General features: G+C 43.8%; 1 protein-coding gene across 2 annotated transcripts in view; it reads left to right on the top strand.

Annotated features, from left to right (window-relative positions):
- Positions 1-16,207, top strand: part of LOC142258675 (uncharacterized) — a 128,561-nt gene that overhangs the window by 93,929 nt on the left and 18,425 nt on the right. Inside the window, exons 2-6 of one of the 2 annotated variants that reach the window (XM_075331301.1) lie at positions 2,630-2,698; positions 3,704-3,880; positions 3,963-4,086; positions 4,168-4,235; positions 4,437-4,539. In XM_075331301.1, coding sequence (XP_075187416.1) covers positions 2,630-2,698; positions 3,704-3,880; positions 3,963-4,086; positions 4,168-4,235; positions 4,437-4,539 — 541 coding nt within the window. Of the gene's footprint in view, positions 1-2,592; positions 2,699-3,703; positions 3,881-3,962; positions 4,087-4,167; positions 4,236-4,436; positions 4,540-16,207 lie in introns of both variants that reach the window. The other variant, XM_075331302.1, reaches the window with a different exon arrangement.

The following is a 16,207-nucleotide window of genomic DNA, read 5'->3' as shown; positions in this document are numbered from 1 at the left end:
TGTTATCTTCCCTCCTTGTTCATCTTCTAAGGCTGCTTTCACACATCCAGTTTTTGCCGTGCTGCACAATCCAGCAAATTCCGGATTCCGCCCGATCCGTTTTTTTCGTCAGACTTGTTTTAGCGCCGGATTGTGCCGCATGGCCCCACGTTTCATCCGGCGTGCGCCGGATCTGGTGTAATTTGTTGGTCTGGTGGCCGGAAAGGATGCAGCATGGAACATTTTGTCTTCGGCAAAAAACGCATCGCGCCGGATTCGGCGCTGTGCGGCGTGTTGTATAATGAAAGCCTATGGGCTATCCGGCGTCATGCGTTTTTTAACGAATCCGGCAAACTATTCCACTTTTTGTAACTGAGCTTGCTCTATACAGTATTCACAAGTAGTGTAAACTCAGTTCTGGTCGGAAAAGTCTCTGTCTCTTTCTCTTTCTCTCTGTCTCTTTCTCTCTGTCTCCTTTTTTCTGTCTCCTTCTCTCTGTCTGTCTCTTTCTCTCTGTCTCCTTGTCTCTGTCTCCTTGTCTCTGTCTCCTTGTCTCTGTCTCCTTGTCTCTGTCTCCTTGTCTCTGTGTCTCTTTCTCTGTGTCTCTTTCTCTGTGTCTCTTTCTCTGTGTCTCTTTCTCTGTGTCTCTTTCTCTGTGTCTCTTTCTCTGTGTCTCTTTCTCTGTGTCTCTTTCTCTGTGTCTCTTTCTCTGTGTCTCTTTCTCTGTGTCTCTTTCTCTGTGTCTCTCTCTCTGTGTCTCTCTCTCTGTGTCTCTCTCTGTGTCTCTCTCTCTCTGTGTGTCTCTCTGTGTGTGTACGGTACTGCCACCAACCCCCAGCTGCCTATTTGTACCCAGCTGGGAACCAAAATAATAGGGAAGCCGTTTTTTTAATTACTTTATGAATTTCATGAAATAATAATAAAAAAAAAGACATGGGCTTCGCCTAATTTTTGTGTCCAGCCAGGTACAACTAGGCAGCTGGGGATTGGAATCCACAGTGCAGGGTGGCCCAAGCTTTCTGCCCCCCCCCCCCCCCTGCAGCGAATTGCAGTCTGCAGCCGCCCCAGAAAATGGTGCGTTCATTGAAGCGCCATCTTCTGGCCGGGTGGCTTGCTGGGTAATAATGGGGTTAGGGCCAGTTGTGTATTATCAGCTGGCCCTAAGCCCAAAATTCATGGTGTTACGCCAATATTAGACTTGGCCACCATGAATTTCTAGTAAAGATACAAATATTTTTCTGTTGTGTGTGTTTTTATTTTTATTTTATTAGAAATAAAACAACACAATTAGTGACTCCATCTTTATTGAACTAAAGAACCCCCCCCCTTCCAACGTAGTCCAGGGTCGAGGGTCCGGCGATGTCCAATCCGGATCCAATATCATCTGATCGGTTTGCTGGAAGGAAGGCAAACCAATCAGATGTGTCAAGATAAAGGACCTGAATCACGACATATAAGCTGATTGTTTAAAAGCAGTTTATCCCTGGAAGTCCCAGAGAGGGGTCATTTAACATTTCTACCTTCGGAACCCAGAGACGGGTCGAATGACATTCTTTTGTTTACACTCTCTTACAAGACCTCTGTTGAGGTGGATCAACACAATTGCCCCCTGCAGATTCCTCAGGCAATGGCCACATTTACAAATGAAAGGATGCTAATTGGAGCCATCAGAGTTGTCAGTTTGGACTAGGGGTCATTTGACCCTCTTTCGGGACTTCAGGGGGGAGCTCAAAATTTCTGGGACTTCTAGTGTTATACAATCAGCTGATGCATCAGTAAAAAGAAATAAACTACTCACTTGTGCAGACTCCTGTCCCATCGCTCCAGGACCCGCCGGTAATCAGCTGATGCGGTCAAGTAACCGCGGTCAGGTGACCGCATCAGCTGATTACCAGCAGGTACTTGAGCGATCGGACACTCTGCGGAAGTCTGCAAACACGTGAATATGAATATTAAAGAAATCTCTCTCTCTACTTCTATTTGTCGAGAGAGATTTCTTTAATATTCATATTCATCTGTCTGCAGACTCCCGGGAAACGTCCGATCGCACAAGGACCTGCCGGTAATCACCTGACGGCATCAGCTGATCGTTTTAGTCTAGCAGTGAAAAGCCGGTGACCACATTAGCTGATTACCAGCGGGTCATGGAGCGATCAGACGTGAGTCTGCAGACAGGTGAATATGATTATAAATCTCTCGGCAAATAGAAAAACGGATCCATTTTTTTAACGGATTCGTTGCGTTCGGTTGTACACATTCTGCAACGGATCCGTTGCATCAGGCACACACCGGATTGTGCCTGACAGAAAAAAAACGGATGTGTGAAAGAAGCCTAATAGAAGAGAGTAGTAAGGTTTCCCGTGTGGCCGGTTTATGATTTTAACCCCTTTTTAAAGCTGGAAAATTTTAGGACCAAGGAGAAAGTGTTGGAGTCGCCCGATCTGCTGCACAGTCTCCTCCTCAGTTCGGGTTCAATCGGCGCCGGCAGAGAAGAGAGAAGACGACATCTGCACTGTTATATCTTGTGTTTTTCCCTTTTGTTGTTTTTCTCATCATCTCATCCTCTTTACAATAAAGAATCTTTTTTTTTGTTTTTATTTATTTCTAAACTAGAGATTTTTCCTGATTTGTCCCAAGAAAAATGAATCAGGACAAAGACCAAATTATGGAGAAGATACTAAACCTGAGTCTGGAGATAATCTTCCATCTTACTGGAGAGGTGAGAGGCTCTGATGTCATCACATTACATCATTATCTATGGGAATAACAGAGGATATGACCGGGGAGGTGAGAGGCTCTGATGTCATCACATTACATCATTATCTATGGGGATAACAGAGGATATGACCGGGGAGGTGAGAGGCTCTGATGTCATCACATTACATCATTATCTATGGGAATAACAGGGGATATGACCGGGGAGGTGAGAGGCTCTGATGTCATCACATTACATCATTATCTATGGGGATAACAGAGGATATGACCGGGGAGGTGAGAGGTTCTGATGTCATCACATTACATCATTATCTATGGGAATAACAGAGGATGTGACCGGAGAGGTGAGAGGTTCTGATGTCATCACATTACATCATTATCTATGGGAATAACAGAGGATATGACCGGGGAGGTGAGAGGCTCTGATGTCATCAAATTACATCATTATCTATGGGAATAACGGGGGATATGACCGGGGAGGTGAGAGGTTCTGATGTCATCACATTACATCATTATCTATGGGAATAACAGAGGATATGACCGGGGAGGTGAGAGGTTCTGATGTCATCACATTACATCATTATCTATGGGAATAACAGAGGATATGACCGGGGAGGTGAGAGGTTCTGATGTCATCACATTACATCATTATCTATGGGAATAACAGAGGATATGACCGGGGAGGTGAGAGGCTCTGATGTCATCACATTACATCATTATCTATGGGAATAACAGAGGATATGACCGGAGAGGTGAGAGGCTCTGATGTCATCACATTACATCATTATCTATGGGAATAACAGAGGATATGACCGGGGAGGTGAGAGGCTCTGATGTCATCACATTACATCATTATCTATGGGAATAACAGGGGATATGACCGGGGAGGTGAGAGGCTCTGATGTCATCACATTACATCATTATCTATGGGAATAACCGAGGATATGACCGGGGAGGTGATGGACTCTGGAAATGTCTGTAGTGATATTATTAATGTCTCCACACTCAGGATTACACAAAAGTGAAGACCTCTAGTGATCGCTGTCAGGCCCCTGTGTCTGAAGGACGGGGAGGAACCCTGAGCCCAATCCCGGGACCTCCACCTCACCCCCGGATACATGAGGATATCAATGACCAGAAGATCCTAGAACTCACCAACAAGATGCTTGAGCTGCTGACTGGAGAGGTGACACTGCCGGAAATGCTGGGACATTATACAGGACGGCACTGGAGGATTCTGGGTGATTTCGGTGTTCTTGTGTTGTCAGGTTCCTATAAGGTGTCAGGACGTCACCGTCTATTTCTCCATGGAGGAGTGGGAGTATCTAGAAGGACACAAGGAGCGGTACAAGGAGGTGATGATGGAGGAGCTCCAGCCCCGCACATCACCAGGTAATAGACAGGACTGAATACACCCGGCCTATAATTATCTGTATGTAATAATGATGTCCGTCCTGTCTGTGTCTCCTGCAGGTCTCTCCAGTACGAGGACGACCCCAGAGAGATGTCCCGCTCCTCCTCCTCCTCCACAGGATCCTCAGGTAGATGGAGATCTCCCCTATGAGGTGTAGACGGCTGTGACCTCCTTGTGTTCAGTCTTGTTTTCTCCTCCAGTATTAGATGTTTTATACTTGTGTAATGAGAGCGGTGGAGACGGCAGGATCACAGCTGACCACAGACCTCACATGTCCGGATCTTATCGCCATTATTCCCGGGGACTTTTACAATATTTTGTTTTGCAGTTTTTGGATCCGGATAAAGATCTGAACAATATTAATTCTCCAGAGAGAAATGTGAGGGGCGATCAGCGGAGTAAAGAGGGGATTCCTACAGATCACTGCCCCGGTGAGTACAGACCACCCAATAACGCACACAAGTCACACATTGCTATTTTCCGCTCTTTGCTGTGTCAGTTTCTCCAGCGGTATATTAACCCTTCATGTAAAATACACATGAAATGTGAATGAATCTGTGATCCCGGTGCAGGTGATAACACGGGATGTGCAGTTATGTTATAGAGGAGAAATACAGCTGGACATGAATTCTGCCGATGTGAGCGAGGACGAGCTCCAGCTCTTTCCTATTATCTGCTGTCAGGGCTGATGAGGGCTTTCTCCAGCTTAGGGACTGAGAATCCATTATCTCCTATTACATTAATGTCAGTGTGTGACAGATACAGAACATGGAGATATAAAGTTAGGGTCCAGTGTGTTTTAAAAAATTATTTAGGGGGATGTGACCTGGCTATGGAGAAGTGAAGACACGCGGTGTCTCGGCTTCTGCCGCCGGACCAAATATCAGCAGATCCACGCAGCCTACAGATCCAGAAAGCAGACTGAGAATGCGCAGAACGCAAGGGTGCAACACTGGGTACTCTCAGCACTTTTTCCCCAGGCCCAGACTGCTAGAAGGCTCCAAGGGACTTCTAAAATGGCAGCCGCTGCTCCACACGGGAAGCTCTGGCTCATACCTGTGCACAAGCAGCCGCAGTTACGTAGGGGGAGCCTTCTGCATAGCTGACACTGAGCAGCCAGACTCTGCTCTGATGTATGAGGTGTCCAGGCATGGAGCAGAAGAGTTTGGGTGTTGCAACATGGACATGGGCCTGGGACCCCAATGCCTTTTGGGTACAGGGCGGATCCCTCTTCTCCAACGTGGTCGGATGGTCGCACAGTGGTCTGGATTGCGACTCACATGGTCCCAGAGGGCCAGAGACTACATAACAGGAGGATCCTTCCTGATGGGAGACGGACCTTTGGCCAGGGGACCCCCGATACTGATGTTCCTGAGAATGCTGGGTCATTAGTGCACTGCGTGGGCTAACAGGAGTCAGGGGTCCTGGCTGAACTTAATGAGTTGCACACACGCTTAAATGCCGTTACCACCAGGGAGGATATGGAGGCCTATATTGTTGGGCTAGAACTGGCATACCGCACAGAACTGTCCGCCATGAGAGTGGCTGTGGAAAGGGTCGATGCCTGGAGTCAGCTACACCCGGTGAAAATCCAGTGCCTTGAAGACTCCTGACAAGCCCAGAGTGCCATGTTGGAGCAACATTCCCACCAGATACAGTACAATAGGAGCTGCAGAAAAAATATTAGGGTATGTGTCTTGCCAGAATCTGTTAAGTCTAAAGACCTTCCTTGTACACTACAAACCATCTTTAATGATATCCTGGGCAAACCCCCTAGCAAGATGTTGCAACTACAACCCCTGGCAAAAATTATGGAATCACCTAGCTCTGAGGATGTTCATTCAGTTGTTTACTTTATTTTTTAAAAAAAAGCAGATCACAGACCTGTCACAAAACTAAAGTCATTTGATATGTCAATTTTTTGGCTTTAAGAAAAACTAAAAAAAATCATGAAACCATAATGTTCTAGCCAGTAACTGTTACTTTTAAAAACGAAACAGGGGGAAAAATTATGGAATCACTCAATTTTGAGGTAAAAATAACGGAATCACCCTGTAAATTTTCATTCCCAAAACGAACACCTGCATCAAATAAGATCTGCTCGTTAGTCTGCATCTAAAAAGGAGTGATCACACCTTGGTGATCTGTTGTACCAAGTGGACTGACATGAATCATGGCTCCAACACTAGAGATGCCAATTGAAACAAAGGAGAAGATTATCAACCTCTTAAAAGAGGGTAAATAATCACGCAATGTTGCAAAAGATTTTGGTTGTTCAGTCAGCTGTCTAAAATCTGGACCAAATACAAACAACATGGGAAGGTTGTTAAAGGCAAACATACTGGTAGACCAAGGAAGACCTCAAAGCATCAAGACAGGAAATTTAAAGCAATATGTCTCCAAAACAGGAAATGCACAACAAAACAAATGAGGAACAAATGGGAAGAAACAAGTCAATGTCTGTGACCGAACTGTAAGAAACTGCCTAAAGTAAATTTGATTTACATACAGAAAAGCTAAACAAAAGCCATCATTTAACACCTAAACAGAAACAAACAAGGTTACAATGGGCTAAGGAAAAGCAATCGCGGACTGTGGATGACTGGATGAAAGTAATATTCAGTGATAAATTGTGAATCTGCATTGGGCAAGGTGATGATGCTGGTACTTTTGTTTGGTGTCGTTCTAATGAGATATATAAAGATGACTGCCTGAAGAGAACATGTAAATTTCCACAGTCATTGATGATATGGGGCTGCATGTCAGGTAAAGGCACTGGGGAGATGGCTGTCATTACTTCTTTAATAAATGCCCAAGTTTACATTGAAATTTTGGACACTCTTCTTATCCCATCAATTGAAAGGATGTTTGGGGTTGATGAAATCATTTATCAACATGATAATGCATCCTGCCATAGAGTAAAAACTGAGAAAACATTCCTTGGAAGAAGACCCATAAGGTCAATAGTCCGGAATAGTCTGCAAATAGTCCAGATCTCAGTCCAATTGAAAATCTTTGGTGGAAGTAGAAGAAAATGGTCCATGACAAGACTCCAACCTGCAAAGCTGATTTGGCAACACCAATCAGAGAAAGTTGGAACCAAATTGATGAAGAGACTGTTTGTCACTCATTAAGTCCATGCCTCAGAGACTCAACTGTTATAAAAGCCAGAGGTGGTGCAACAAAATACTAATGTATTGGAGTGTTTTTGTTTTTCATGATTCCATAATTTTTCACCGTTTTGGTTTTGAAAAGTAACCATTACTGGCTAGCTCATTATGTTTTCATGATTTATTTTTTTTTTTAGTTTTTTCTTAAAGTCAGCAAGTTGACATTTGAAATTAATTGAGGTTTGTGCCGTCTGTGATCTGCCTTTTTTAAAAAAAAAAAAAAAAAAAAAATTAAACTGAATAAATGAATGGCATACTCTACACACTGCTCTTACTATTCCAAACCCATAAAATGCTCCACACTATATCCCCTTCACGGTGGACCGGCTTCTCTGGTTAACTCTTTCAGCCCTGTCAGTATACCTGAAGCCTAAGCTTACCTTTCCAACTAGGGAACTCAGGACTGGTAATTCGAAATCTAATGGCTGGTAGCACTGCGCCCAGAGACACACACACACACACACACACACACACACACACGGGGAGCTTAAACATCCTACTACCACTATACATACGGTATAAACACATTATACGTTGTTGTAAAACCAATGATGATGTCTTCAGGGGGTGCAGGTCGCAGACCAATCTTCTACACAAGCACAGGTTCACCTAAAACGGGTATCACACCAGCACGACAACCTCAATACAGCCCCGTACTTTCCATAATGTATCGTAAACAAGAAAAAAATTGGTTTAGTGGCTGCTTAGCTCCATTTTCCTGACACAGGTTTCCCCCCAGCACAACTATCACAATAGGTCCTTCTCGTTACATATATTTCTTCCACAGTCCACATAATTACATCTTTCCATTGACCGATTCCTTCTATTAAATGTTTCAGAAATTTTAAGAAAATGTATTCAGAGGCCATCCACTACGTGTCTTCTAGGGTGTGTTGCAGTCCCTCTTTCTAAATTTTGTGCACCCTTGCACATTGTGGAACACCAGCATGGGCATGACCAGTACTTCACCTGAGCTCTTTACCAGTTTCTTTCACCTGTATAATAAGCTCCACAGATCTCCTCTCTCGGTCGGAGATATTCTCTGATTTGTTCTCTGTACAGTATCCTCCAATTGACACGTTCTTTCATTGGAGAAGATATCCATTTCTCTGGATATGGATGTGGCAAACATTGCCCCAGGGGTAATTTTGGGGTTCGCCATTACACATAGTGGAACAGCAGCATGGTCACACTTGGTCCTACCGGGCCTTCACCTGAGCTCTGTACAAGTTACCATCACCTGCACAATACGCTCCACATATCTCTTCACTCCCTTGTTGATATATCCTCTGATTTGTTCACTGTATAATACCCTTCACGGGACATGTTCTTTGATTTGAGAAGCTGTCCATCTCTAATGGTTGTGGATGTGGCAGAAGTCATCCCCAAGGTTGTGCTGAGTGCACACCGACACTTCAGGCCCCTATCATGGAGGAAGCTGGGTCCTCATCAAATACACAGCACAATGTCAAAGATTGATGTTACAGACCCTAAATGAATCTGTCGCTCCTGAGCTCAAACTGGCCTGGACACTGGGAGGGATAATGATAAAAACATCAAGTCTTTACTAAATACATCCAGTTTGCAAACTCAAGTTGTGGATTCTGTCTCTCCAAAAACATCGAGCAACAAGAAACCAAGGAAAATGGAAGCAAGTCTGAAGGTCATAAGTGTGTAACTCTAAAGACACAATGCCTTCCCAAACCCAATATTGCCATTTCTGTGTGTGGCTCTACCATTACGCCCCAGCAGCAAGGCCGCTGTCTTGGGGTTATATTTGACTCCGATCTCTCCTTCACTCCCCACATTCGTTCGTTCGCTCATGTCACCTCCACCTCAAAAACATCTCTAGAATTCGACCTTTTCTTACCGTTGACTCTACAAAAACTTACTGTCGCTCTCATTCATTCTCACCTGGATTATTGTAATTCTTTACTAATTGGTCTCCCTGTTACTAAACTTTCCCCTCTCCAATCCATTCAGAATGCTGCAGCCAGGATCATTTTCCTCTCCAACCGCTTCACTGATGCCTCTGCTCTGTGCCAGTCATTGCACTGGTTGCCTATTCGCTACAGAGTCCAACATAAACTTATCTCTCACCCACAAAGCTCTCCACGGTTCCGCACCACCCTACATCACCTCCCTCATTTCTGTCTATCACCCCACACGTGCCCTCCGTTCTGCTAATGACCTAAGACTGACATCCTCAATTCCACTCCCTTCTTCAAGATTTCTCACGAGCTGCGCCTATGCTCTGGAACACACTACCAAGAACAATCCGATTAATCCCCAACATCCACACCTTTAAGCGGGCTCTAAAACGCATTTCTTTAGACTAGCCTATCACCTCACCTCCCTCATCTAATCTAGTCCCTTTCTGCCCTTCATAAAATTTACTTCTAATTCTTGTCCCCTGTATCTTCTGGTTCCTTCATCTTCATGTACTTTTTTTACACTCTGTAATTGTATAAATTCTGGCTGGTGACCGATGTTCTCTCACACTCACTCTGTGCTTTGGAAGAACGAGTTGACAGACAGCTAAACTCTTTCCCATCGATGCATTGACTCGGACGCTGGGGGTCCTTTACAACTTTTATTTTTTTTAAATCAGATACATTTTTATTGCATTTTAAAACTTTCATAAACATAACAAATTGTGAAGGTAGTCCTCGCACATACCCCCTCCCCTCCCCCCCACCCTTTTCTGCTCGACAGTCTCACCCCTCCACTCTCTACATCCCTCTTTATTCACCTAATGACCTGCCCTCCTTATTTCTCAGCCACTGCGATCTTTCCTTTCCTACCTATAATCTAAATATCCTATCTTTCAGTAGATCAAATGAGCTAATCCTGGAAAGTCCCGCCACTTGCTCCAGATCTTCTCATATTGAGTTCTCCTTCGCCTTTTTAATATAAACATTTTTCTCCATATGAATAATATAATTCACTTTTTCAACAAATTCCTTACGTGTCGGTGCTTTTTCAGATAGCCAATACAAGGCAATTAGTTTCCTTGCTGCATACAACAATCGTGCCACTGCCAGTTTCTCTTGTTCATCCATCCCCACTTCATCCACATAGCCCAGCACACACACCAGCGGATCCCCCACTTCATCCACATAGCCCAGCACACACACCAGCGGGTTTCTGGGTAGGTCCACTTGCATCACTGATTGAATTAAATTTAAAACTGTGATCCAAAACCCTTGTAAACACGGGCATTCCCACAACATGTGCATGATCCCCGCTTCTTCCACAGTACATTTTGGGCACTTGGAATCCGTTCTCACTCCCACTTTCTTCATCCACACAGGGGTTCTATGTACTCTGTATATAACATATATTTGCGATAGCCATTTCTCCTCACTCAGAGATATTTTGATGACATATTGCAAAATAGACTCCCATTTCTCCTCCCCAATTTCTCCCAAATCTTCCACCCACCTTGCATATGCCCCAATTTGTTGCCTCCCAACAGACATGGATAGAAGTCCCCCGTAGACCATCGATATACATCCTGCCGTCCCTCTCTGCGTCCCTAATATATTAATTACACTATCTGATTGTATAACAATTGGTGTTATTCTGTTCTGCGATTCAAATGCGTGACGTAGCTGCAGGTATTTATAAAACATACTATGTCCCAGTGGGAAGTCTTTTAGCAGTACTTCAAAATTCTTAAATATGTTTCCATCCATCACATGGGAGAGGTACCAGATACCAATTCTCCTCCATTGCGGGAATTCTTTAAGGGATAAAAATTCCGGAATGTTGGGGTTGTCCCACATGGGGGGTATATCTAGTGAACCCTGTTACCTGTCTCACCTGTCTGATCTTACCCCATACTTTATCTATCAACTGTATAGTAGGATATAATGCAGAGTGTGGACGAAACCTTCCCGCCTCCAGACTTGCCAGCAGAGGACCTTTTCCGATCACATACTGTAATATTTTCCCTGCCGAGGTCTCCAAACCTGTCACACCGCATCCCACCATGTGTTGACTCTGGGCAGCTAAGTAATAGCACCAAGGGTTAGGTAGAGCCAGTCCCCCTTCATCTTTTGGTCTCTGCAAATATTCTAACCTCATCTGTGGGCGCTTTCTTCCCCAGATTAAGCCTCGGAAAATAGAATTTATTTTATAAAACCTATTTTGTGGTAGCCACACCGGGGCGTTATGGAGCACATAGAGCAGTTGGGGCATTAGTATCATTTTAACTAAGTTGACTCTCCCCACCACCGTAAGGTACAGTTTGGACCAAGCCAGAATCTTTTGTTTGAACTTAATCTCGCCCCCCTTTTACTTAAGACGTTCATACTCAGTTATAGTTTATTGGATATCATAATTTGTGACAGAAAATACCTAATATTTTGTTTATATAAATTACATTTTATTAATATGCATTAAAAAACAAACAAAAACACAAACACCATAAGTGAATAAAATTCTGTGGTGGTTGCTACAAATATAGACTACAATCAATGAGATCACTCTAGTACAATAGAATGATTGATTTGTCACTAGGTGATCAGGATAAAGAGAGGGGGGGGAGGGGTTCTTAAGACCTTTCTCACCCTAGTGAAATATGTTTCTGCCTGCCAATGGAGTGCATCCTAATTTAAGCGATGCCCCCATTCCTCGGCGGCTCTCCCTTTTCCTTATCCTCACCTTACCTCGATAGGTTAAATTAAGTTGGGTCTCATACAAAGCTTATACAACCAGCCACTAAGGAACTCAGTGCATATTGATACCTAAACCTTAAACAGATAAGTATAACCTTACATCATATTTCATATGGAATCCAGGGTACAAATTTAATATTTCACTGTCCCTAGATCCACTTGCTCCTACCTAGCAATGGAGTGCATCCTTAGTTTCCTGATGCCCCCATTCCTCGGCGGCTTGCCCTTTTAGGCCCTATAGATCCCTATACATTCAATCGGGATTTGAAAATATGAAAAATTTAATAAATTTCACTTCTGTTAATTATGAAGGATGCTCTGAGAATTCATTTTTCATATAAAGAAAATATCAGTCTCGACGCGTTTCTCTCCGCCCTGATTATGGATGGAGTTCATCAGATCGTAAACAAAAGGCATAATAGCCTCCTATAAGAGATTATGTCAGAGTAAGATTTTTATGAAAAAATAACTTTTTATAGGTCATTCAGCAAAAAACAAAAATCCCCCATAGGGCACTCTCTCTGCCCATCCTTATGTACCAAAGATCAGAAAAAATGCCCATACAGAAATGGTATATATAGAGAGCAGCCCTTACCTTAGATGTGTCACCCTCAGAGATCAATGCAGAATGATACTCTGCTGTCAGTCGTCGGGGGTTTAAATAGTGTCAATCCCTCCCCTTTATTACATGTGATCCAGTCCTGTCACTTTATTGGTGGACAGCTCGTTTTTAATAAACATCTCTTTATGCCCCCAGTGTAAGCTATGGATATCCCCCTCGAGTTCCTCTTATATATCGCTGCTCGTATGTCAGTGCAGCGTCTGGTAAATAACATTAAAACATTAATAAGTAGTGCTGATCGCTACCCGGAAGTGTCACTGGAGCGCAGCATGCGTTCCACACCTCTGAATCAAACTCACCTCGGGCTACAGTAGTAAGGCCCTGTGCGCACTGGAAAATGGAATTTTCTCAAGAAAATTCCGCAAGCACTGAAAGATTACCGCACCCGCGGTAAAAAAACGCGACAAAACGCACCCGAAAACCACATGCGGTTTGCCGCGGTATTGTTCGCGGTATTGCCGCGTGCGGGTTGGTACATGTGCTTTAATGCATTCAATGCAATAAAGCACATTGAAAAAAAAAAAAAAGTAATTTCCTTTTTAGATAGCAGATAGATAAATAGAAGAATAGATAGAGAGATAGTTAGACAGCACACGCTGCATTTCTCCCGAGCGGTAATGTGAGTTCACATTACCGGCCGTGGGAAATGCCCTGTGGTTACCTCTGCTGTCTCGCTGCGAGTCTGCATTCAGCAGTGTCAGTCGCGGCTGGATGCAAGCATCGCAGGCCGTGGATTACGCCGGAGCTGTGTGATGGGGGGGTTAATAAACGGGTGAACCAGGAGCTTTTTTGTGTTTTATTTAAAATAAAGGATTTTTCGGTGTGTTTTTTCACTTTACTTACGGGTTGATCATGTCAGCTGTCTCAGACGCTGCCATGATCAAGCCTGGACTTAGTGGCGGCGATCCGCCGCCAATAACTCCTTACATTACCTTGATTGCCACCGCACACGGCAACAAGAAGAGCTGGGGACACTCCAGGACTGCCGCATAATGGATGCGACAGTCCCGGGGCAGCTGCGGCTGATATTCTCGGCTGCGGGAGGTGGGAGGGAGACGGGGGACATTAACCCTGCCCCTCGCCCTCCCCAGCCTGGGAATACCGGGCCGCCGCTGTGTGCTTACCTCGGCTGGAAGGTAAAAATACGGCGGAGCACACGTGTTTTTTTTTTCTATATTTCCGTTTGATTTGTATGTGTATTTTTTATGTCTGTGTGTGAGTGTGATGTGTCTGTGTTCTATGTCTGTGTGTGAGTGTGATCTGTGTGTGTTTACTCTATGCTCCGCTTCCTCTTCCTGTAATAACATCACTTCCCTGCAAACTGCAGGCAGCAATGTACATTACCGCAGGTAAACCGCGAAATACCGCAGGGAAAAACGCAGGAAAACGCAGTGAACCGCACAGAATTTGCTGTCTGCGTTATTCCCTGCGGGATTTCACGATTACATTGGAGTCAATGTAGTGAAATCCCGCAGCGACGTGCGGAAAAGAATTAACATTCAATTGTTTTTGCTGTGGGAATCCCGCAGCAAAACATGCAGCTGTCAATATCCACCTAGTGCGCACAGGATTTTTTTTTCCCATAGGTTTTGCTGGTGATTCACTGCAGAGATGTTATGAACATTTTCTGCAGCGAAACATGCAGCAAATCCGCAGAAAATCCGCGGCAAAAACCGGTAAGTGCGCACAGGGCCTAAGACGCTCCACATATCACGCATGCGCTTTCCTCCTTGCTTGTTGTGTCACTTCATGGGGCGTTCCTGAAGGCTGCGCATGCGTGTTTGTGTAATTTAGGGACTTAGTTTTTATTTAGTTCCCTCCTATAATATAATACTAATAACATTAGCGTCTGATTTTAATCCATTCAAATAACATACCATGTGTATTTACCACAAGGCATATAAAGAGTATTGTAGCTTCAGACTAGGTTTTTGATTCAGAGCAGTTATATTATGAAAATTAAATAAATGTGAAAATGAATGTGAAAATGAGGGTTAACCTTTTCTTTACTCTGGGTTGGCCATATGTAATCTAGATGTAAATCATCTCCTGGGCTAACCAAGATATTATTCAGGAGTATCCAAGTATTAATATAGGGCATTCCCAAAGTGGAATGGGTCAGGAAGCATTCCAGGGGGCAGTTTTTGACCGCAAATGAATTCAATTTAAATAGATGGGGTGATCTAATCCTGATCGATACATCCCAGGTAAGTCAAAGACCTATTGCAATGGATATACTAAAAACCAAAAAACCTCCCCTCTTGCACCAAACTACTCATAAAAAACAGTTAAAAAGGTCAGTTGTTCGTTTAATCCATCCGGATAAACTGATTTAAAGCGGTAAATCCACTTACACTCCTTTTGTAATAGGACTTTATTCCAATCCCCTTTCCTTGGTGACGGGGACACTTGTTCGATTACCCTAAAATTTATACTGTATAGGCCTCCTCCATGAGCTGTTCGTACATGTCTGGACACTGGGGTATACCTGGCGTTCCGAATGTCCCCCAGGTGTTCACCCATCCGTTTTCGTAACTTTCTTTTCGTCTTCCCTATGTAGTTCAGCGGGCAACTGCAGGTGATTCAATAAATTACTCCTTCAGAGCTGCAGTTAGCAAATTCCCGTGTTTGTTATGTTTTTCTAGTTCTTACACTTGTTACTTCTTTACTTGGTGTAATCCATCTACAGAATTTGCAATGTCCACATTTGCATGTCACCATCACCTTCCTATCTAGCCATGTTCCCATGGCTTTTGGGGCCTGATAGAAACTATGAGTTAATCGATCCTTTAGTGCCCTACCTTTTCTGAACGTTACTGACGGTCTGGGTGAAATATAGTTTTGTAGACTTGGATCAGCCCTAAGGATACCCCAGTGTTCCTCCAAGATAGATAGGACTTCCCAATTACAGCTAACAAATGTACCAATGAGACGTACTATTGAGTCTGATGTTTCTCTCTCTCTAGGGACCAATAGGTCTTGTCTATCTCTTTGCGTCGCTTCTTTATATGCCCTAGTCAAGATAGATGGAGCAGATATGTGGAGCGTCTTACTGCTGTAGCCCGAGGTGAGTTTGATTCAGAGGTGTGGAACGCATGCTGTGCTCCAGTGACACTTCCGGGTAGCGATCAGCGCTACTCTAAATGTTTTAATGTTATTTACCAGACGCTGCACTGACATACGAGCAGCGATATATAAGAGGAACTCGAGGGGGATATCCATAGCTTACACTGGGGGCATAAAGAGATGTTTATTAAACACGAGCTGTCCACCAATAAAGTGACAGGACTGGATCACATGTAATAAAGGGGAGGGATTGACACTATTTAAACCCCCAACGACTGACAGCAGAGTATCATTCTGCATTGATCTCTGAGGGTGACACATCTAAGGTAAGGGCTGCTCTCTATATATACCATTTCTGTATGGGCATTTTTTCTGATCTTTGGTACATAAGGATGGGCAGAGACAGTGCTCTATGGGGGATTTTTGTTTTTTGCTGAATGACCTATAAAAAGTAATTTTTTTCATAAAAATCTTACTCTGACATAATCTCTTATAGGAGGCTATTATGCCTTTTATTTAAGATCTCCTGATGAACTCCATCCATAATCAGGGCGAAGAG

Source organism: Anomaloglossus baeobatrachus (genome assembly GCF_048569485.1).
Source record: "Anomaloglossus baeobatrachus isolate aAnoBae1 chromosome 1 unlocalized genomic scaffold, aAnoBae1.hap1 SUPER_1_unloc_4, whole genome shotgun sequence".
NCBI classification, from domain to species: domain Eukaryota; kingdom Metazoa; phylum Chordata; class Amphibia; order Anura; family Aromobatidae; genus Anomaloglossus; species Anomaloglossus baeobatrachus.
Note: the sequence above shows the minus strand (reverse complement) of the source record. Positions and strands in the feature narration are given on the sequence as shown.